The 14,556-nt window shown below is 34.7% G+C and overlaps 1 protein-coding gene across 1 annotated transcript; it reads right to left on the bottom strand.

The window, feature by feature from the left end:
- Positions 1-900: 900 nt before the first annotated feature.
- LOC150092895 (sesquipedalian-1-like) lies at positions 901-12,236 on the bottom strand. The gene is made up of 2 exons (XM_090413550.1): positions 11,889-12,236; positions 901-4,765 (listed from the first exon to the last, which is right to left on the bottom strand). The coding sequence occupies exon 2, from the start codon at positions 4,739-4,741 to the stop codon at positions 3,959-3,961; it is 783 nt and encodes a 260-aa protein (XP_090269676.1). The 5' UTR covers positions 4,742-4,765; positions 11,889-12,236; the 3' UTR covers positions 901-3,958.
- Between the last annotated feature and the right edge of the window lie 2,320 nt (positions 12,237-14,556).

Genomic DNA, 14,556 nt, shown 5'->3' on the forward strand with positions numbered 1-14,556 from the left:
AACAGGGGGAAAATGGGTGATTTTAATTATTGCAATATAGGCTGGAATAAAGAGATAGCATCCGGGAACAAGGAAAATGAATGTGAGTTCTTGAAGGACAACTATCTTAGGTAGAATGTAATGGAGGGTGCATGAAGATCATCATAAAAGGATGGGATTGCAGATAGGGTATCACATTTTCCTCCATTTGGTGAGTGACTATAAGGTGATTACTAGCTATATCAAGACTTGTGAGGAAAAGATATGTAAAACTACAAGACCAGCAATTATAAAAGTTCAGGAGACAGCTTGGAAATACAGCATAAAATGAAGAGTTAAGTGGAAATCAAATTAATACTATTTTGGGCAGTGATCAGGAGTTATTTAGCAGCAGCAATGTTCATATGTATTTCAAAGGGCAAAAGGCTAAATAGGGTAGGTGTAAAATGGAAATCAAGAATGCAGTCTGGAAGAAGGCATTGCAGAGGCAGCATGAGATGAGTAATACAAAGAGCATTCCAGGAATACAATTTGGACAGTTAAGGACAGCAGAAGTACAATGACCATTTAATGAGCTCTCTACTGCAGTTCATCTCATGATATTAAAAACAAACCTTAAATATATATATATATATATATATATATATATATATATATATATTTACGAGAATAACTATAAACTAATGTGCTCCAAATATAACTGTCATATTCAAATGTAAAATTTTCTATTTTTAATATATATATATATATATATATATATATATATATATATTTAATGATTATTTCATGAGATTAATTCATAGTGATGTTAATTAGTATCAAAAGTAATCAAAGATTCAATCTTTTTAGTCAAATACAACTGCAAACACGGAAATCATTTTTCAGTGGGCATCAGCTAAATAAAATTACATCATTGGATGATGAGCATTTATGAATAAACAAAAATAACTACATCATTATATGCATATAACATTTATATTAACATCACAAAGATTACTTACTTTATCGTTACATCAGAAAAACTGGAAAATCCTGTCACTTTAGAAAATTTATCAGTATATTTAGCACTTAGGCATTAATTTCTCAAATGAATTAAGTTAACCTTCAGAGACAAATAACTTTTGAGAATGATGAAATTTAAGTTCACAATATATGTTAATTTGAAATGCAGCTAAGTCTCAAATGTTTGTGTTTTCATTATTTAGGTTAACTTAGTGTTAATCTAAATAATACTGTTCAGAATTATTTTTAAAAAAATGGAATAATATTTTTTCTACTTTTTAAAAATTAAGAAAAGTAGAAAGCAGGCAGATCCTGACTAAGCTATGTGTAGAAGCACTTAATCAAAATTAATGGAAGACTCTTAAAAGGAAACAAGAGATGAATATTACGATGTAGCAAAATGTTTTAGAGGAATGAATGTCCAAAAAAGATTTTGGATGTCCATTCCTCTAAAATCATTTCTTTAGAAAGACATTAAACAAAAAAAAAGAAAGTTTTCTCGGATTTCTAGAAAGTAACTATCACCTTGGCTGACTGAGTGGATAGTATATTTCCTGGACTGGTTGAAGAATTGACAAGCTGTGGATTCAAATCCATAATTTGTGAGTGTCTTTAGAACAACCTAAAATGTGAAAAGACACTGAAGTAAACATCAAGTGATTTAACAAATAGAAATATAGAGATTTCATTTTACAGCAGCTACAATATAATTTAAAAGGCTAGATAAAAATCAAATTCAAGATACCTAAAGAAGAGCTTTCATTGTACTGATTTATCAAAAAAAGAGATAAAACTTTCAACAATCACAAAAGAATTTCACACATCCCAGGACAAATTTATACAACTATGCTTGAGAAAAGGCTAAGGAAAAACATTGTTGAAGAACAAGCACTGAGTTTTGGCTAAACAGATGTTAAAACTAACAGATTTTGAATTTATGATAGAGTTGAGAAATCATGAAAAAAATAAGAATCTCCACACAAGATTTGCTGATTTTGAGAAAAGCATGTGTTAAAACTAAATAAATGTGTGTTGTGATACTTAGTAAAAATGAATAATGGTTTTACACATGTAAAAAAAAACGTTTACTGTATCTAATATTCCATTGCTTGCTAAAGACAATGAGAGGAGCTATGAACAAATGGTAAAAAAACAATTAAAAGTGACATCTGTCATATAACATGCATGTACTACTCAAGTAATTTCTGAAATGAAGGCCAGGTCATATCCATTAGTAATCATAGTGATTTTTATATTGTTCAATTTCACTAAAAGATGAGATATGGTAGAACAGATGGAGCATATCCAGTGCAAAATTTTGATAATACCTGTATTCTGAAATGGATGTCAACCAGAAAAGGTTTTTACCAACAGACAGAATCTGAATGTTAAGAGTGGGAGCACAAGTCATTCAAGTTTCTCAGTAGGTCCAGGCAAGGAAGACAATTGTTTAATTCACATTCAGTGGTAAACTTGATATGATTGTACTGACTATTTTATTTAAAAATTGTAGAAATACAGTCTCAATCTGTGTATGGCCAAACTATAAAGATGTCACAAAACAAAGCCAGATGCAGAGTTAAGGAAATATGGTGCTGATATGTTGACTCTACAAATGTTCTACAGAAGCATAACAATGTGGGTAGTATGAGACTACTAATAGCAGTTCCTTCAATTTTCCAAGTAATTTTTTCAACATAAAGTAGTGATCATAAATTGACTGCACTGACCATGAATTTAACTTAATGTTTTCCAGAATATCACTGTGTAAGAAACAAAGTGTTTCTCTCAGTGATATTTTGTTAACAAACATGTCATCAGAGAAAATTATTTTGGTATCAAGTAAACAAAGATTCTTAATTTTTTTTCTTTGAAATTAATGGTATTTTCTTGAAAACATACTTTATTGTCTAAATGTTTCCTATAAACTACGTGTATTATTCTCTTTCTCGTGGTGCTCTGACCAAGACTCAAGTAGTAAACACTTGCTAAGTTACAGATGTTATTTTATTTTTTTTTTTTTTAAATCTTACGTTTTTTAATGGTCCCTTAATCTTTTGATGAAATCCTAACAAGCAATGAAATACGGCAGAGAAATACACTAAAGTTAAAGTGGCTATTAGAAAGTTAGTTGTTATTCAAAGACATGGGATGATTTGAAGTTAAATCAAACATAAAACAAGGTTATTATTTGTAATCTACATGGGACATGTTATTAAGGAATATGATATTAATCCAAATATTCAAATTGAAATAGTATAGCTCTTTTCTACTTTATGCAGATGTTATCCTCATAAATAAATCTTCTACAAGGTCTTTAAAGAATCCTTATCAAAATTTTAAGTAATTGTTGCAACAAATTTGGGAGAGAAAAAAAAACAGCCGCACTCAGTTCAGATTATGCCTTTTAGCTATTTATGCACAATTCTCAGTTATGATACACAAAATAAGGCTAGTATGGTATGATGCTAGATGAATAACTATATAAAATGAGAGAAATCATCCAAGAACATAATATACAAGATGGCATTCAAAAAACAATTTTAATATATAGATCTGACTTGGATTAAAAAAAATGAAGCACTTAAAAGTTTGAAGACAACACAGGACTTTGAAAACAATTAGAGGCAAACAGATGGCATAAATTACAGAACCAAATTCTAAAAAAAAAAAAAAAAAAAAAAAAATTCAATAACTGATATACAATTTTTAGTCAAATCTGAAACCACATTTTGTCACACTTATTAAAGACAGAATATCAAATTAAGTATATCTAAAACATATTGCACTACTCATTCTAGTATTCATTCTCTTGTTCTATAATCATATTTTAATATTACGACACTGTTTAAATATATAAAAAATAAACTCCTATTTTAATATTATATCTTTTTAAAAATAAATTAAACATTTTACACTAAATAAAAAAAGGAATGAAAGTAAGGAATAATTCATATTGTAACACATCACACTGAATTTATTCTATATTTATAAGTGAACCATTCACTTCAGTTTTTTCTTCTTTTTTTCTTCTCTGCTCTTCAAACAGAGGGCAAAAAACGTTTCCATAATATTCATGCAATTCCAAAAATGAGAACTTCTGCTTTCCACATTTTGTATTTAAAACAGGATTCTGAACATTGGATGTTTGGGGAATACTATTTCCAGATGTTGCTGATGTATCAGGTGATTTTTTTTCATCACTGACTTCAAGATTCCCACCATACAATAATTTGTCAAATGGATTGAACCTTGGAAATTTAGGTGAATTGGTGTGTGTCCAGAGACAACTATCAGAACGGTTCACAGGAAGGCCACTAGCCCTCAACCTTGTAGGAATGCTAGATTTAGCTTGTTTTTCCATCTCTGTAATTTCATCTAGCTTTCTCTGAAGTTCAGCTACCATGAGTTTCATATAATCATAACTTGCACATGCAAGTGCTTTCATCCACCCCTCCATATTTTCCTGACTGTCTGCACAAAGGACATACGTTCTGTTTCCTGCTCCATGAAAAACAAGTTTAAATGCAAAGAGCTCTTCATTCTCAGCTAGATCAATGGTACAACCTTCTAAAATTACTACACCTAATGGCTCTTTATCACTTTTTTTGTCAAAGTAGAAAAGCAAATTTCCCTTTAAAACAAACCACCGTTTCTGAAAGCTTTTGTTTACTTCACCTTTCTTTAGTAACCATCCACTTCGGTCTACAGGAGTTTTGGATGTAGCAAAGCTGGCTAGATTTCTTTCATTTATTTTCATGTTGCTAATCAAGGTATAACCAATCTGAAAAAGAAAATTATATTATAAAAATATTACAAATATAAACAAAATACTGCTAATAAGATCAAGTTCCAATCATAAAATTTATATCTGAATTATTATTATTGTACAGGAACCTAAAAAGTACAAAGACTCATCATAGGAGATCCATACTATCCATACAAAATATCTAAACTATATGATAAAAAATATCTACATTATATGATAAAAAATATCTGGTCCTACTATACCAAACTCTCGCTCTAATATGAAAGGCATTAATATGGAGTTGGTCCACCCTTTGATATTATAACAGCCTTCAATCTTCTGTGAAAGCTTTCCACCAGATATTGGTACACTGCTGCAGTAATTCTCTTCCATTCTTCCAGAAAATCATTAGTGAGGATCACATCATGGGGTGCTTAAGGGTCAAAGCTGTATAACTGAGAGGAGACCTCCACATAGCCTTTAAAGGAATGCAGAGAACCGACCAGGGCTTCTGACCTAATGTCCAATCCTCACCTTCTCGTGGTGCACCCTGTTGGGTATCTACCTGGATACTGAACGAACGAGGATGGGCTGGCAATTTGGGATTTAGCCAACCAAATTGTATAATTATTGGTTAAACCAAAATACAAAATGATGGTACAACATGACAAAATTTCATGTCAGCTGGGGCGTTGCCCGGTTAAACAAGGCCCCCGTTGTTTTCGCCAGGGAACCAGGGCGAACAGCAAAAAGTCAGCTGCTGGAACAAATCTGAAAACACACCCCAACTCAACATCACCAGAATTCAGGATTGGTACTATCAACATAAGAAGCCTGAATGGCAAAGAAATGGAGCTAGCTGAGGAATTAAATAAGTACCAGATCGATATAATAGGGGTGACTGAAACAAAAAAGACCAAAACTGGTGAGATCTTTCTGAGCAATAAATACAAAATTTTATATTCAGGCAATGACAATCAAGGAAAAGAAGGAGTAACCATAGTATTCAACACAAAATACGAGGCTAATCTTCTTGAATGGCAGGCAGTCTCAAGTAGAGTAATGTGGGCAAATATGAGAATGGGGAACTGGACAATGAGACTTATTTGTGCCTATGGTCCCACAGAAGGTTCTACTAAGGTAGAAGTGGAGGAATTTTTTGAGGCATTAGAAAAAGCAACTGACACAATGAAAAAGGAAAAGCTGGTCCTTGTTGGGGATCTAAATAGCAGAGTAGGAAATGATTGTCAGACATACAAAAATATATTGGGAAAATTTGGAGAAAAGAGCAAAGCTAATAATAATGGCAAATATTTGTTGGATTTCTGCTCAGGACATGGACTGGTTATTACTAACACCATGTTCCAACATAAAATTGTGCACAAATTGACATGGAGAGAAGAGGCAAGAAATAAGAAAAGTCTCATTGACTATGTTATTGTTGATAGTGATGTTTTCTCCCTTGTGCAGGACACCAGAGTGTACAGAGGATTTGAAATTGGAAGTGATCACTATTTAGTCATGAGCAGGATAAAATTGAATTTCATATTGAAAAGAATAACATGTAAGAAAGTTTTAAAGTGAATAAAAGTTGAGCAACTTTATTGAAGAAAAAATGAAAGAGTTTGAGAACAGGAACCAAACCTTGAAGAAAACCCTGATTGATTCAGCTAGTGAGGCATATGGTGAAGTTGTCTGCAAGGATAGAAAAATTAGAACTCCATGGTGGACACGGGAAGTTAAAGAGGCAATGAAGGAAAAGAAGAAAGCATATCAAAAGTTCCTGGCAAATAAATCAGATTTTGCTCTTAGAGAATACAGAGACAAATGTAAGAAAGAGAAACACTGTGTAAAACTAGCTAAACAAAAGTCATAGGAGGACTTTGGCAAGAACACAGAAAATAAATATCAAGAAGGTGGTAAGATATTCTGGAGGTTGTTGAAGAAGCTTAGAAATGGAGGAAGGAGTGTTGTAAAAGGAGTTAGAGATGATAAAGGCGACATGAAAATGGGAGAAAAAGATATCCTTGAAGTATGGAGTAATTACTTCGAAAAATTTGCTAAATGAAACAAGCAGTGATAGCACAGTGGTAAAAAACACTCAACAGGCATACAGTCAGGAATACATATCCATACTTGAAGTAGAAAAAGCCATCAAAGGCATGAAATGTGGAAAGACAGCAGGAGTAGATTATATTCGACCAGAAATGCTGAAGTATGGTGGTATAAAAGTCTTACAGTGGCTGCACTGCATAGTTCAGAATGCCTGGACAGAGGGACAAATTGCCGATGATTAGAGTAGAGCTCTCATAGTATGCATATATATAAAAAGGGAAATAAAACTGAATGTGAGAATTACAAAGGTATTTCCCTACGGAGTGTTCCTGGTAAGATATATGCAAGTATACTTGAGAAACGGTTGAGAAGAATTGTGGAAGAAAAGCTTGGTGAAGAACAAGCTGGATTCAGGCCAAATAGAAGCTGTTAGGATCAGATCTTCACTTTACAACAAATAGTTGAGAAATCATGGGAATATAACAAAGATCTGTATTTAAGTTTTGTCGATTTGGAAAAGGCATATGACAAGGTGCCAAGAGAGAAGCTATTCAATATGCTACAGTTATATGGTGTCAGTGGGGCATTATATCTAGCAATACTTAGTCTTTATATGAGTTGTAAGTCAGCAGTTAGAATTGAAGGAAGTACAGTAAGATGGTTTAAAGTTAAATCTGGTGAGAGACAAGGATGTACATTATCCCCTCTGTTATTCATTATCTATATGAATCACATTATGAAGGAAAGTGGTATTAAACATGATATCAAAATTGGAGATGTTAATGTCTGCTCTTTGCTTTATGCAGATGATGTTATACTTCTAAATAAATCCGCTACAAGTCTGCAAGATTCCCCGACTAAATTGAATAACTGTTGTAATAGATATGGTACGAAGGTCAGCAATAAAAAGACAAAGACAATGAAAATAGGCAGAATCATTGAAAATGTCAACTGTGTTGTGAATGGAGAACCTGTGGAACAAGTAAAACATTTCAGCTACTTAGGCACGATTTTTACTGAAGATGGTAAATTAAATATAGAAGTAGACAAGAGAATCAACAAAGCTGGTATGGTAGGAAGTCAATTGAATAAATTCATATGGAATAAGAGACAAATTAGTCGGAACACTAAATTAGCTGTATACAAGACAGTATTCAAACCAGTTTTAACTTATGGATCTGAGAACTGGGTCAGAAGTAAAACACTTGACCAAAGACTAGAGACCGCAGATATGAGAGTTGTGAGAAAGATTAGAGGCATGAACAGATGGCATCAATGGCAATATCATATTAAAAACGAGGATATTAGGAAAGAACTTGATGTTGTCAGCATCCAGGAATGCATTAGCAGAGCTAATCTCAGGTAGTATGGTCACTTCAACAGAATGGGCGAGGAAAGATTAGCAAAACAAGTGTTCTCTGTCAGGTTGGCAAGAAAACGACCCAGAGGAAGACCAAGATATAGGTGGATTGATACGGTACAAAGTGCCTTAGACGATAGAAATATAAGATCTGATAATGTTGGAGTCTTGACAAGTAACAGACTGATTTGGAGTAAAATTGTATATAGGAAGTTAGTAATGATGTAAATTTTTCATGTAGTACTATCATATCCTGTACACCCCTTGAGGGTACATGGCAGGAATTTGATGATGATGATCACATCACCTCACTAACATCGGGCAAATGAAGCCCAGATCACTATGAGATGAGAGCTCAGTGCTGGCCAGTCAAGTTCATCAATGCCCACCTCATCTAACCATTCCTGTAGACTCATTTTGTGAATTGGCAGTGGGGGGAAGGGGGCACTATCATGTTGATACAGAAAATGGCCTTAGTTGAACTGTTGCCATAAAGTTGGAAGCACAGAATTGTCTGGAATGTGATCATAGGCTGCAGCATTAATATTTCCCATCACTGTTATTAGAGAGTGAACCATGAAAAATAGTCCTAGACCATGATGCCTCTCCACTAAACTTCACAGCTGGCATAACGTGTTCAGGCAGATGGCATTCTCAGGACATCTGCCAAACCCAGACCAGTCCATTGGACTGCCAGATGGTGAAGAGCAATTCATCACTCCAGAGAATGATTCCACTGCTCCAGAATCCAATGGCAGCAAGCTTTACATCATTCCACTTAATGCTAGGCTGGTAAGGTTGCATTGCAATGGAAATCCATGTTCTTCAACTTCCAATGAATAGTCATGCTGGCATTGTAACAAAGTCATTCTGGAATTCAGAATGCAAGTGTTTCAACCAAGACATGATTTTTTCTTTTGCACCACATGCTTCAGCACTGATTTGTGATTCTATATTGTCTACCAGGTAGCAACTGTACTGCTTGTGCCCCTAGGCATTTCCACTTCTCCACTTTTCACAATACCATCACTTAGAGTTCATTAGGACAGCTGCAGCAAGACAGCTCTTCGTTACAGACCATTTTATTGCTAATGTTTTTCTATAAAGATTGCAAGATTGTGTGCTCCATTTTATACCTGTATGAGACATGCTTATGATGGCTGATATAGGTATGTACCATGGTTATGATGTATACAGCTATATCCACTACTAAAAACAAGTATCTGGATATTTTTGATCAGATGATGGATCATACCTCTTCCTGAATGCAGTGATGAACAAAGCACTCACAACAGACTGGCAACCCATTCACTCTCCAAGAGAAAAATCAAATCGTAACACCCTTACTAACGACACTCTCTTACTCAATTTCCACGGATACTCCTTGTTCTGTCTTCCACTAGCCAAGTGTTGAAATATTTCCTCTGCATCAATCCTATAAAATTCTTTCATTGACTTAAATGTTTCTATCACATCTCCTCTTTTCTGCCTATCAACTAACTTTTGCATCTCACAAACCCTGAATTTATCATCATCATATTATTATTACGGGCGACTCCAGGGAGTCCTTAGACTCATCGAGGGAGGCCCTAAACATCATGTCCACATAACTATACGTGATATGCCTTGAACTCACTCACTGTCATAGCACCCACAACAGACTCTGGCAGCTTATTCCACTCATTTACCACTCTAAAAGTAAAGAACCCAGCTCTAACACCCTTGCTAACCACACTCTTGCCTAGCTTCCATAGGTGTCCCCTAGTTCTCCCACCACCAGTCCTGTTCTCAAAAATATCTTCCGAATTAATCCTATAGAAACTCTTTAGCAATTTGAATGTCTCAATCATATCTCCCCTTTTCCGCCTATCAACCAATTTCTGCAACCCACAAATCTTCAACCTGTTCTCATAAGGTTCATTCCATAGACCTGCTATCATCTTGGTCACTCACCTCTGGATCCTCTCCAGGTATGGGATTCTGTGGAATGCCCCATATTTGTGGCATTCCACAGAACCACTTCTTGCTCAATTAACATGTTTTCAATTTAGAATTGAAAATTTTAGTCTCAAAGTAGGAAGTGAAGCAATTATGATACACACACAAATAATGATGTACATTATCAAAAAAAAATTATTTTGAAAATCAGGTTTTTTCTTGATTGCACCTGAGATGCAAGGGAAATAGTTAAGTGGTGATAGAGGTAGGCAAACAAGTGTGGAAAAGTCACAGCTGAGAGAAAGTATGGGTAAGACTAGTTATAGAATTGCTAGGTTTATTTATGAATGCTAGAGATGTTAGATAACAGGAGAAGAAAAAAATAATGTCAGAATCATTAGGTTTATTCACCCAAGAATGTCTGGAATAAGTGAAAATCATGCTCATCTAAATGTTTTTCATTTACTGCTGGAATAAGTGAAAAACATCAAGATGAGGATGATATCCAAACAGAAGAAAAAATGGATGGTATGAGTTTACTGATAAGCAGGGAAATTACAACTGGTTCTCCACAAGTGGAGATGAAGGGAAGAAACAGTGGCTATGAGGCAGTATGGTGTGAGGTGGTGGTTAAAGTTCATATTCATGGAGAAAAAAATAGCACAATGAAAGAATTAAACATAGGTTTAATGGTTCCAATATTGCCTCCATCACAGAGGCATCATCTGGGATTTGATGCACACAAATAACACAAAAAAATAAGTAAAAGATATTACACTGCAAGCCTAAAGTCAGGAGAAGAGTGCCCTCTGTAGGCACTAGTAAGCAGACTTGGGTAATTAGACATGAAGTTTAAGAATTACTGTTTCCCCAAGATTATGAAGTTTCATATAACTATATGTATTAATGTTCAGTTTTGTTTTTTTTTTGTATGTGTGTATGTTCAGCTGCTGATTCAAAAAATCTGTCAAGTTTGTATTTACTGCAGTCAAACATAGCATTCCTGCCAGCCATATACTGTAATTCTGTGCAAAGTGTCCAAAACACATGGTCAGGTAAACCTGACTGATGTTGCCATAAATCTGTAAATGTGGAGGGTGGTAAGAAAAGTATAGATAAATTGGCCTAGAAACAAGAGATAGGTGATAATTATGAGAGATTTTAATTATGGCAGTATAGATTTGAATGAAGAGGTTGCACCTGAGAATAAAGAATATAAATTTCTTGACTTCTGGAGGGGGGGGGACTATATTAGACAACATGCAATATAACAGAGGGCACACAAGAATCAAGAGTCTTAGGGCTGAACATATCCGAGGAAATGATTGTGAATGGCATGTTGAACCTCCCTCCAGTTGGTAACAGCAAAGATGAAATTGATCTGTTGGGTGATGGCCTGCCATATGAAGATTTCTGCAAGGAAAGGATATATTTGGAACTACAGGGCTGAGATTATGCAAAACTTAGGCGTCAACTTGGAGTTATAGCATGGAACTTACGAGTCAAGCAGAAAGGAGATAAATGCTCCTTGGACACAAGTCAATATTTAAATGGCAAAAATGATGTACTGTGTTCCAAAGATCAAAATGCTAAATAATAAAGGTAAGTGTAAAAATGATGAAAAGACTTATTTAAGCATGCGATCTTGAACGCATGCATCGCTGTAGCGGCTTGCATTATGCAAAGTGCACGTCAGAAAGTTTAAGAATCTGGTTGATGTATTATAAATACAAAACACAAAGTGAATTCAACAAATGGCTTTCAAGACACTAATCAATTGAAAGAAAACTGTTAAACTATACTCACCAGTATTCAGAGAATTAGCGGGTTACCACTAACTGAATTTTTACCGTAAAACCCATAACAATGCTAACTTGCAAGGTGATGGGAATTTGTCTCAATTACTTAATTCATATTCAAAAACAAGTGAAATAAAATGTCAAATTTACGCCCATTACGTATACTGCAGCGCACAGATGGACACTAATCACAGACTGATAAGCGTGAAGCATCCATCCAAATATTTTCAAAATAGATAATTTTTCTGGAAGAATGCAATATAATATAATATATATATATATACATATATACAAAAAACAGAATCGCGATCAGCTTAACACAGTTTAAGGGATGAATGGAAATTATTTGGATCCACTTTCGTAATTCACATCACAACATTTCAATAACACAGCTGTAACCATCGAACATACTATGACAAATGCAATTCCCATTTTTGGTTATAAATTCCCTACAATATCCCCAAAAACAATCAAATATATTTTCCTTAAATTAACTTACAAATTCAGCAAGTAATTAAATACATGCTAAAATATCAGTTTCACTTAATCTTTGCAATCTCAAAAAATTGTAATCCACATTCAGTTCAGTAACTTAAAGCGAGATATTAATACTTTTTCTCAAACAAGTCACGAAGTTCCTCATCACTATAGTTGTAGAGCGATGAAGGAAAACAATAATTTTGTGTTTGTAATACAGATAAGCAGATAGATCCAATCACTTGTCCGAACACACATACATACACACACACACAGTTCCTCATCACTATAGTTGTAGAGCGATGAAGGAAAACAATAATTTTGTGTTTGTAATTCAGATAAGCAGATAGATCCAATCACTTGTCCGAACACACATACATACACACACACACACACACACACACACACACACACACACACACACTGCTTGTAAAGAAGTAAACGAACACCATAACGTGTGGAACACACACACCCATGGCGCCCACCTTAATAACATGTAGAACCTTTTGCTAAAGAGACCGCAGCAATCGTACGGAGTATAATTACCACTGGTTTACGATAATAACCAATGGGAATTTCGCACCATTTCTGTAGGCATGTAATGAGGTGCTGGATTGTTGTGGGGTCTCTTGACCTCAACGACGCCCCAGTTCATCCCCCAGATGAACGTTGAGTGACATTCATGTCCACAAACCACACAGTTACAGCAACAGCCTTTTAACACAGTTTATTGTCTTGATGAAAGGGACAATGGTCAATTGTAAACTGGCCGCAAAGTAAGAAGCATTTCATTGTCCAGAATGTTCAGATACCCCTCTAAATTCAATGTTCATTGCACTTGCACCACAAACAGAGGTCCAAGGTCAAACCAGGAAAAACAAAACCAGGTGCATCGTTGGTCATTCTTTAGTAATATATTAACTTTTTATAACAGAGTAAACGAAAAAATGAACTTGGATAAAAGATATAGATACATAATGATTCTGCTGGATTTTGTCAAGACATTCGACAGAATACCAGACGGAACTCTTTTATGCAAATTAAAACAAATAGGGATTGATATGACACTGGTTATGTGGATAACAGGGAGGGGGTGGCTGCTGGACAGATATCAAAAGCTGGTATATGAAGGGGAAGAATCAAGGCAAAAATAAGTGACTAGTTGTGTGCTGCAACGTTGAGTTCAGGAACCACTAATGTTTAATTTGTGCGTAAATGATATAGGAAATAACCTGAAAGGAAATATGTAATTGTTTTCTGATGATGATAGATAGATTGAGGATGCATGGATTGCAGAAGTTGGTTGATACGGGAAAAGAGGGGATATATTAGGAACATTTAAGTTGCTTAAAGGGTTTATAGGATTGATGCAGGGTAAATGTTTCAGCACCCTAGACGGAACAGAACCAAGGGTCATCCCTGGAAGCTGAACAGAGGTGTGGTCAATACGGATGTAAGACGTGATTTTTTTGCTTAGAGAGTTGTGAATGAGTGGAATGGATTGCCAGAGTCAGTTGTGAATGCTATATCTGTTAATGGGTTCAAGGAGAGGTATGATAGACTATGTGGATAGATTTGGTCACCTCTGATGAGTCTTTTCACTCATGGAAGTGCCAGTATAATAATAATAATAATAATAATAATAATAATAATAATAATAATAATTGTTTCTACAGCATTCTTTGAAACGTTTCTAAGTTAGTCGAAAATTTAGCACGTGCAAGCAGGTTTTATTCTTCGGAACATTCGGATTTTTCGTACTCTAAACTAAAGAGAATCAACCGTAGAAACCACACTATTCAAGACTATAAAATGTTATCTTAGGATTACGCATTATGAGATAGCGACACTTGTCATTAGTCTCTTCATCGGAGCATATAATTAATGGTAGTCTTGATCCAGCTATCTCTGATTAGCTACCGGTGGAGATTGAAATTCTAATCCTATAAGGGAATAAAATGCGTGATCTGATTATCCTTATTATTATTACCCGTACACCCTCGATGAAGTTGGGAGAAACATCGTGGAAGGTTCGTTCACCTAACACCAAATCATTCTAATTATTAGAATCCTTAATACTCCCTGCATTAAGAACATACTACGGTAATGCGTTCCATTCATTGACAATTCTCCATATAAAAATCTACATAATAAGTCAGATTTAAGTTCAAGTCTAGTCTCCGACTGGAGGAACTTTT

Source organism: Typopeltis vanoorti, chromosome 24, assembly GCF_054136105.1.
Source record: "Typopeltis vanoorti isolate ZY-2024b chromosome 24, IOZ_Tvanoo_1.0, whole genome shotgun sequence".
Lineage (NCBI taxonomy): Eukaryota > Metazoa > Arthropoda > Arachnida > Uropygi > Thelyphonidae > Typopeltis > Typopeltis vanoorti.